The sequence below is a fragment of the Saccopteryx leptura genome, chromosome 5 (genome assembly GCF_036850995.1).
Source record: "Saccopteryx leptura isolate mSacLep1 chromosome 5, mSacLep1_pri_phased_curated, whole genome shotgun sequence".
Classification (NCBI taxonomy): Eukaryota; Metazoa; Chordata; class Mammalia; order Chiroptera; family Emballonuridae; genus Saccopteryx; species Saccopteryx leptura.
In genome coordinates, this window is record NC_089507.1 from 201,706,486 (window position 1) to 201,716,371 (window position 9,886).

Below are 9,886 nucleotides of genomic sequence, written 5' to 3' on the forward strand. Positions count from 1 at the left end.
AGAGTAGGGGAAAGGAAGAGGTCATACTTAATACTTGTGCTCATGTATGCTTAGTATACTTTTGGAAGAACATAAAAGAAATTGGTGACAATGGTTGCCTTCTTCAAAAGGGATCTGGCTGGTGGGGGCCAGTGTGGAAAAGAGACTGGCTTTTTACTATACATCTTTATGTTGTGTGTAAGCTATTTGAATGCCTTCCTCCCCCACTTCAGGGAAAGCAAGTTCTGCACCCCTGAACCCATGCAAATGCCCCTTGGCAAATTCAGGCAGATGTCCATTGTCCTCAGCATTATATGTAGAGTATTTCTATTCTGACTAGAGAGGTGCCAACAGTAGACAGATTATAGAGCAGGGTTTCTCAGCCTTGACTGTGACATACTGGACTGGATCATTCTTGTTGTAGAGCTGTACTGTACATTGTAGGATGTTTAGCAGCATCTCTGGGCTCTACTCGTTATATGCAGGTAGCATGTCTCTCCCCAACTTGTGACAACCAAAAATTTCTCCAGATGTTGCCTAGTTCCCACCCGTACCTAGGAGGGCTAGGCAGGACAGAAATCGTCTCGGTTAAGAAGCACTGTTATGCCTTGGGGTTTTCCAGATAGTGTTTTTATGTGTGGGTTAGAGCCTGGGTATGTGTTTGTTTACATACTTGGGTATCTAAAAGTACTGGATCCATACCTAAGGACAAAAGGTAACTTGACCTGACACAGTGGATAGTGTCAACCTGGAACACCGAGGTTGCCAGTTTGAAAACCCTTGCCTGGTCAAGACACATATGAGAAACACTCAATGAACAACTAAAGTGAAGCAACTATGAGTTGATACTTCTCTCTCTCTCTCTCTTTCTAAAAATCAGTGAATGCAATCTTTAAAAAAAATAATAAAGAAGAACAAAAAGTAATTACAGCAGTGTATGAAGTAAAAGGAAATGATCCTCTTTCCCCATTTCTATATTCCCCACAGAATGAAAACTGGTCATTTGGTGTGTGGTGTGTCTCTGCTGGCTATTGCTGTGGGTACACAAACAAACACATATCCTTTTTAATACAAATAAGACCTTGCTGTGCATAACATTTTGTAATTTTTTTTTCACTTAACAGATGGTGGACATCTTTCCACATCGGTACATATTGACCTGTCTCTTTTTTAAAAGCTTTAAGTTACATGTCTGATGTATGAATATAGTCTCAAAAAATTTTTAAACAATACAGAGGCCCTGGCCAGTTGGCTTATTGGTAGAGCATCGGCCCAGCGTGTGGATGTCCTGGGTTCGATTTCCAGCCAGGGTACACAGGAGAAGCGCTCATCTGCTTCTCCACCCCTCCCCCTCTTCTTTATCTCTTTCTTCCCCTCCTACAGCCAAGACTCCGTTGGAGCAAAGTTGGCCCAGGCTCTGAGGATGGCTCCATGGCCTCCACCTCAGACGCTAGAATGGCTCTGGTTGCAATGGAACAATGGCCCAGATGGGCAGAGCAGCACCCCCTAGTGGGCTTGCTGGGTGGATCCAGGTGGGGTGCATGCGGGAGTCTGTCTGACTGCCTCCCCGCTTCTCACTTCAGAAAAATACAAACAAACAAACAATACAGAGTATGTAGAGTAAGAAGTTCACTTTGTTCCCCTTAACTCTTTGCATTAGTCAAGAAAAGAGAAACCATACTAGGTATTTCAACAAAGATAATATAGGAAGTTGATCAAATAGGTGTTGGACTGGAAAAAGCAAAAAAGGTTCACTGTGAGAACACAGAGATAACACTACAGAAAACAGTAGCCACTGCCCAAGGCTCGGAGGGCAGGGAAGGTGGCTGGGGCCATTGGGACCTAGCACTGGAGAGGAGCGACTCTCTGTTGCTGGTCCCTGCGGAGGCCGAGGGGCTCTTGCTGTGGTGACACCGACAAAAACAGAAAGCAGATGAGAAGGAGCAAGTGCCTCTTTATTGTATTAGTATTGTGTGGTTAACCCGACACTTTAGTCTTTCGGATATAGAATATTCCTGTGGCGCTAGGACTGACTTAAAGAAATGAATAAAATGGACTCTAGATGGGTCCTGTGGCTCACTCAGATTCCCTGACTAGTGGCAAGAGGGAAAGTTTGTGTATAAAGGAAAATGGTGTCTTGTCACTGTCTAGAGCAGGGGTCCCCAAACTACTGCCCGTGGGCCGGATGTGGCCCCTGAGGCCATTTATCCGGCCCCTGCCACACTTACGGAAGGGGCACCTCTTTCATTGGTGGTCAGTGAAAGGAGCATAGTTCCCATTGAAATACTGGTCAGTTTGTTGATTTAAATTTACTTGTTCTTTATTTTAAATATTGCATTTGTTCCTGTTTTGTTTTTTTACTTTAAAATAAGATATGTGCAGTGTGTATAGGGATTTGTTCATAATTTTTTTTTTATAGTCTGGCCCTCCAACGGTCTGAGGGACAGTGAACTGGCCCCCTGTGTAAAAAGTTTGAGGACTCCTGGTCTAGAGGGCATGTGCAGGTGCCAATTAGTAAGCTCCAAGCTCACCTTTCTCTGCTCTGCTTTGGATACTAGGGCTGGCACTCTGCAAACTCCATTTTTCCTTTGAGAGGGCCTAAAAGGCCGGGAGCAGGGACCTGCTCCTTCCTGTTTGCTTGTTCTGTCTTTGCCACTTTCGTAACAGCCCTTCATTCTGGCATCAGCCGTGGGTTCCAGCCTTCAGCTTTTGGGGGCACTCCCAGCATCGACCTCACTGTGGTCCCTCCTCAGAGGTCTTTGTTCAGCTCCAGTGACCTCTCCTTTGAGCCTCTAGGTCTGATCAGCTGCAACCTGTTCTCTAGGTTCCCTTTTTAAAGCTTTTTCTCAGTCCAGTGACACCAGTGTAACCGATTCCCTATATTAACTTCTCTGTTAAAATACCTAGTGTGTCTTTTTTCTGGTTTATCCATCACTGCCGCATCCCTACCACTCTCCCCAGATTCCCCATGAGCCACGTGTGGTGCGTCTCCCTTCGCACCTTTCTCTGTATTGACTTACCTGTCTACATCCGAGTCATTAAGATCTCAGGCTCTCCAGTTTTACTTTGTAAGGGCTTACCTTTCATTCTAACATAGCATGTGTCCACATTAATCACACTTTTTATATAACTGCATTAAGATTTGAATGGAGTAGCAGTTGATATTTAGTTGACGTAATGTCACCATTTTATTATATATTAACTTAGATTTTATCATTTTCTTTGTATATTTTTAAGTCAATGCCTTTTTTTCTTTTCTCATATACATTTTTCAAATAAATTTTAATTTATAATAATTTTACAGAAAAGTTGCAACGCTAATATGGGAAGTTCACATACATCCTCTACCCATTTCCCTTATTGTTACTATATTAATTTTAGTATAGTAGTACATTTATAAAAACTAGTGAACAAATTATTGATACATTATTATTAACTAATGTCCACAATTTATTCAGGTGTTCTTAGTTTTTACCTTGTGTCTATTTTCCCTTCCAGAATCCTACCCAAGATACAGCATTATATTTTGTCGTCATATCCTGTGTTCCTTGTGGCTGTGGCAATTCCAGGTTTTTCTTGTTTTTGTTGCCCTTGACAGTTTTGAATACTGGTCAGGTATTTTGTAGAATGTTTCTTGGAATATGCCTGATGTTTTTCTTCATGATTAGGCTGGGATTATATATATATATATATATATGTTGGAGGGGGAGACATCTGTTTATTTTTACAGATTGTAAGTGTTCTGCACCCAGCTCTGTGTTGGCAATGTGTGTGCCTCAGCCTTTGAAAAGCTACAAAGTATTTAATCATATGAATATGCCATATTTGTTTAGTCAGTTCCTTGCAGGTAGACACTTAAGACTATTTAGTTATTTTTGCTGTTGCAGACAATGCTTCACATTTTTGTGAACAAGTATGAGTCTGCCTGTGGGAAATTCCTAGAAATGGTCTTGCTGGTCTGAGCATGCCTGTTTCACATTCTGATAGGCACTGCCAAATGATCTAGTGAAGCTCAGCGCCTCAACAGCGTGGAAAGTGTTTGTTTCATGATCAAATAATGAATCCTAAGAACTGTGTTTCTTCCAGAGACGGAATGTTCTAGCAGTTCTCCCATCAGGCACGTTTCCTTTCTTCCACAAAACGTTTTTAGCAGGTGCCTGGAGCACTCACAAACAAAAGAAGAAAACGGGAACTCTGTTCTCTATAAAAGTCTTACTTTGGGCTTTTTAATGACCCTTCAGGGTCTCTATGTTCACTTGATTTGAGGCATTTTTTACTGGGTTATAATAAAATTTCCAGTTGAACATCAGTGGGCAGAATTCAGTGTTTCTTTTTTCTTTCTAAGAAGTTAATGATAGCATGGATATTCTTAAATTAGACTTCATAGTGTCAAGAGTAATGTTAACATTTAATCTGTATAATAATCAGAATCCTATTAATAAGCTGCTTACCTTCTTAACAATTTTTGTTATTGTTAATAGACATCAGTGAAATTTTATCTGATAAGCCACACAACATACCAGCAGATGAATATATTGATGCATCAGAGCCTCCAAAGTGTGGTATCAGATATTTTAAAAGACATTGTGATTCTGGCAGTGACCACGAGCCCATGTCCCCATGGTCTTTGACTTGTCTGATAGACAAAACCATTGAGCGTTAATGCAGGACATGCAGGGATAGATTTGGGATCTGTGCAGTGGATTGAACACTTAGTATGTAGTTGCTATGGAGACTGCTGGGTTCTGAGGATGGACTTTTGATATTTTCCATTCCTCTGTGTGGAAATCATGTCCCTGTTTGCATCCTACCTGTTAGGTTTACTGAGTGATTTTTTTTTCCCTCTGAGGAAACTCCTTAATGGCAACAAGCTGTGCATTTATGTGAACACGAAGGGCAGCATTCATTCCCTCACAAACACTTGAGTGCCAGTTCCGTTGAGGCCCCTGCCCTCCTTGTTCTGTGTTGGGTGGGCAGGTCTGACACCAGCCTGGGTGTCCATCTTCAGGGGGGCTTGTGAGAGGAAAGTCTGTTTGAACAAGAGAGAGGTGGGACGCAGAAGAGGGACTGGCATAGAGGGACCCAAGATAGCGAGAAGGTGGTGTGTTCCGTGAGCAAGGAGAGGGCCTGGGGAGGGAGGCAGCGTAAAAGGAGAGGACGGCAGCTGCACCGGGTCTACTCTGGGAATGTGGGCCTCTTCCCGGGTCACTAGGAAGCCGTTGGAGGCAGTGGCCCACAGGGACAGCTTCTGGGTTTAAAAGGTCAGCCAGGCTGCTCTGGGGAGAACAGACTGTAGGGAGCTAGAGAGAAAGCAGGCTCGGGAGATTCGGATGAGGTACAGAGTGCTGGTGGAAAGTGGGTGGGCGTGGGGTCTCTTTTGGAGGTAGAAGCTGAGACTTTCTGATGACTGGAAGGCAGGGATATGGAAAAGGGAACTATGGCTGGCTGTTAGGTTTTTGTTTAACTCACTGCCAGATGGTGGGGGAGGTTGAGCGTGGGTGGAAATCCAGATTTAAGTTTTGGTTTTGTTATAGTTGAGGGTCTCTAAAGGGGATGTGAAAGGTTTCTATTGGGTATATTATGAATGCCTTCTGAATCTTAAAATATGTTCCAGTTTTTTTATTAGAGACAGGCTACTCTTTAGACACAAAGTTTTCAGGGATTTAAATCACATCCTCTGTAATTTATCTCCCCAAACATCACTAGATGTCGCTGTTTACACGAGAACAGTTGTTTGTTCAGTTCAGCATGCACTGAGGAAGGGGCACAGGTGCCTGAGAAGGGAACCGTGTGAAGGTGGCCCCTGCCTTCAGTGGGAGACATCACAGTGTGGTCTTCCGGTACAAGTGATAACAGTGCAGTTTCATATAGGACAGAAAGCTGTGGATTAGCCTTCTGGCCTTTGTGATATTTGAAGTGGGAGGTGTTTGACTAGGTGATGTTTGCATGGGGTCTGAAAGGTTGTGTGCGCATTCGGGTGGGTTCAGGGTACTGTAGGCAGGAGGAACAGCCTTAGTGGCAGCACATTTTGCTTCTCATTGGGTAGACATTTCAGTGAAAAGTTCATTGATGTGGGGGGTTGGACTTTGCCAGTGTCTCCCAGCAAAGGCGTGGCTGGTGTTTGAGGCAGGAATATTGTCCATGCAGGCCTGGTGTCCTTGGCACACACACACACACACCCCCACACACACACACACACGCATGCACACTGAATACCTATAATCTCTCAGGTCATCATAGAGACAGCAAGGGAGGGTTGGTACCTACTGGTTGAGATCCCTTGCTCAGTGCACAGCCTCAGAATGATGGTGACGTGGGAAAGCAGCTCTCATACCCCCCCACCCCCACCTTCTGCTTAATTTTGAAGTTCCCTAAAGAGATACCTGTTCTATGCTTTGGAGGTAACGACATTCAGTGCACTGGCTGATGATCCTGGCGTGGATAGACATTTAACGTGGCTTCCCAGAACAGAGAATGCCTCTACGCACCATCCTCAGAGTGCAGGACAGCTCTGCAAAGTAAAGGAATTAACATAGAAACAAGTCCATCTGATTAGCCGTAATAATACTAACTTAAAACTTTAGTGATGCTAACTTTCCTGTCTTTCTGTTCCCCCAAGGCCAGAATTCCAGAGACTAGTGTAGGGACTAGTTACCACTGCCCTATCAAATAGCACGTAGACTTTGGGTAATGGAGCAGATGCACCCATTCTGCAGTCAGGGGTAGTGGGATTTCAGAAGGTCTGTCTGCCTTTCTGAGTTCTTTTTAATTGTCTGACATCTTTGTACCCTTCTTTTCCAGACAATTTATGAAAACCGAATATACAGCCTTAAAATAGAATGTGGACCTAAATACCCAGAAGCACCCCCCTTTGTAAGATTTGTAACAAAAATTAATATGAATGGAGTTAATAGTTCTAATGGCGTGGTAAGTTGTTTTTTCTGCCCCTACCTGTTCCACAGGGTTGAGAAAAGCCTTGGACTTTACTATCAGGGGCACTTCAGGCCTGATCCCATGTGTTCCTTGGTAATTTGATGATAAAATGTATTGTAGTACAAACATGTGCAGATTTGGGGTGGGGGCCTGTTTCCCAATTGCATTTGACTATGACTCATGGCACTCACTCTGGGCCAGTGGTGTGCTGGTCACTTTGAGATACAAGCTCATTCAGTCCTCATGATATACCCCCATGAGGTAGAAATGAGGACACTGAGGCACAGAGATAAAAGATCTTGCTCAGGGTCACACTTTGACCTTGTGGGCCTGATTTGTGGACCACTGGAATATAATACTTTTTGTATTTAATGACCTTGCTTTTTTTAACTTACTGTTCCAACCATTTTTACTACCATAAATGGAAACCAGTCTCACTTGTCATAAGGCAGTAATGGCAACAAGAAATACTATGAAAACAAAGCAAAGTTTAATAAATTCTTCCTCCTTATGTTGCTTGTGAAGGGCTTTGAGCCTTTGAGGCCTGCTCTCCTGTTCGAAGCAGAGATCAGCAGGTGTTCAAGGGTGTGGCCCATCATGAGAACTAAGCCTTTATTTTGAGGGATTCTGAAGACTTAGGAGAAAAATATTAAAAAGAGGTGATCCTGTTACTGTGTGTTGTATATAATGTATCCAAGTTCCACCTAAAGTCCAGAACCCTGGACCCTACCCACACTCTGGGAAATATTTTTAGGGAATGCTGTGTTAACTTGAGAGGGTATGACTCTGAGGGAAGCCCTTGTCACTAGAGCTTGGGCCCAGGCCACCCACTGTCTGTGCTCTTCCGACTGCCCTGCACATATTTATCATCAACCACCTGGTGTCGAGTTGAGAAGGGACAGGCCCTGAGCAGTGGTAGCAGTGGGTCCAGAAGCAGGTCACTGTTTCAGAGCTGGTTGGGTTGAGTCAATTGGCTCTGAGTATCAGAGCCATTTCTCTAACAGTGGCTTTACTTATCCATAATTTTCTTCTCCCAGACAAGAGGGTTTGGGACATAAAAAGAGAAAAGACAGACTGGTGGGAGGGATCTTGCAGGTATTCTGCTTGTCAGATAACATTGTGTGATCAGTATGTTCAACTTGAAAAATGCGTTTACTCAAGTTTGTACTGTAGCTTAACTCCAGTGTACAGCTATTCTTTTGTTGGAGAGCCCATCAGTAATTGGTATTTGTTTGCCTTTTTATAGGTGGACCCAAGAGCCATATCAGTGCTAGCAAAATGGCAGAATTCATATAGCATCAAAGTTGTCCTGCAGGAGCTTCGGCGCCTAATGATGTCTAAAGAAAATATGAAACTCCCTCAGCCACCTGAAGGACAGTGTTACAGCAATTAATCAAAAAGAAAACCACAGGCCCACCCCTCCCCCCATTCGATTTAAGCAGTCTTCATTTTCCACAGTAGTAAATTTTCTAGATACGTCTTGTAGACCTCAAAGTACTGGAAAGGAAGTTCCCATTCAAAGGCAGTTTATCTTAAGATACTGTAAATGATACTAATTTTTTGTCCATTTGAAATATATAAGTTGTGCTATAACAAATCATCCTGTCAAGTGTAACCACTGTCCACATAGTTGAACTTCTGGGATCAAGAAAGTATATTTAAATTGATGCCCATCATAACTGGTGGGGCACATCTAACTCAACTGTGAAAAGACACATCACACAATCACCTTGCTGCTGATTACATGGCCTGGGGTCTCTGCCTTCTCCCGGTCCCCTCCCCCCACCCTTGCCCTCCCTGGAACAGCCCTCCAGCTTGGGGTGGCTTGTTAGAGTAGATGTGAAGGTTTCAGGTCACAGCCTGTGGGACTACTGCTGGGTGTGTGGGGGTGCTTAGTTTGCACCCCTGTTTTCTTTTTTTAAGTCTTAAATGATGCCCCCTTTCCAAGCCATCCGTCCCCCACTCTACCGCCACCCTTGGCCGAAGCATAGATTGTAACCCCCTCTGCTCCCCTCCAAAATTGGCCTTTGGTGAGGAATTCAGGGCTTTCCCCATATCTCTTCCCCCCACCTTTATATCGAGGGGTGCTGCTTTCTCCTTCCTTCTCAAGTCCCCTTCTGCACCTTCACCACCCAACACTTTCCATGACACTCCCTTGCTTTGGCCAGAAGCCATCAGGTGAGGTTGGAAAGAGTCTGACCTCCCTCGTTTAATTTTGGACCCACATTCATGACTCGCCACCAGCCTAGGAAATGAACGCTAGGTCCTCAGCTCTGCCACCCTCTGCTGTCATCAGCTGATGCGTTTTTTTAGCTCAGGAAGGCCACAGAAGACACTTGTAAGCACACATGGTCCCTCTGAATGAATTTTTCTCTGTTCCTATGATTGGTTTTCCTTTTACAAATTGACGTTTTAAACAGGGTTCTCATTTGGTCACCTTTGCCGTCCATTTGGGTCTAGTTTGGAATCTGACAACTGGAACACAAGGAACCTTGAATTCGGTGCATACTTTGGTCTTGGTGCTGCAGCTTCTCGCGGTCCTCAGCAGGGATAAAGCAAGAACTCGGTGTGCACGGCAGGACCCCGAAATGGGCGGGCTGGACTTCCTGGCAAATTGCTGCGTTTTCCCACTTTTCTGTTCAGGACCACTAAATGCTGAGGTGTGGATGTATACCAAAATAAAAGCAATTCATTGTGTTCTAAAGGGGTTTTTTTTTCTTTTTTGTAATTTAGTGTTTGTGTAAAACCACCTTTTGAAGCAGCAGCTATCAAGTCTGAAAAGCAATTGATGTTTCCATTAATCTTTTTCTGGGGAAAAACCTTAGTTGTAAGGATTTAATGTCCTGTAAGTAAAGTTTAACATAACAGTATTCCATAAGCAGCCTTTTTATTGTCAGACCATTGCCTGATTTTAATATAATAAAAAAAAAGTGTGCATTAATATTTAAGCAGCTGTGCGCTTCTTCCTCTTGAT

The 9,886-nt window shown here is 43.7% G+C and overlaps 1 protein-coding gene across 5 annotated transcripts in view; it reads left to right on the forward strand.

The window, feature by feature from the left end:
• The window catches only part of UBE2V1 (ubiquitin conjugating enzyme E2 V1), a 35,041-nt gene extending 25,425 nt beyond the window's left edge, over window positions 1-9,616 (forward strand). For 3 of the 5 annotated variants that reach the window (XM_066387521.1, XM_066387525.1, XM_066387526.1), the window contains 2 exons: window positions 6,781-6,906; window positions 8,159-9,616. In XM_066387521.1, coding sequence (XP_066243618.1) covers window positions 6,781-6,906; window positions 8,159-8,305 — 273 coding nt within the window. In that variant the 3' untranslated portion in view covers window positions 8,306-9,616. Of the gene's footprint in view, window positions 1-3,477; window positions 3,549-6,780; window positions 6,907-8,158 lie in introns of all 5 variants that reach the window. The other 2 variants (XM_066387522.1, XM_066387523.1) reach the window with 1 other exon arrangement.
• The last annotated feature ends 270 nt before the right edge of the window (window positions 9,617-9,886 follow it).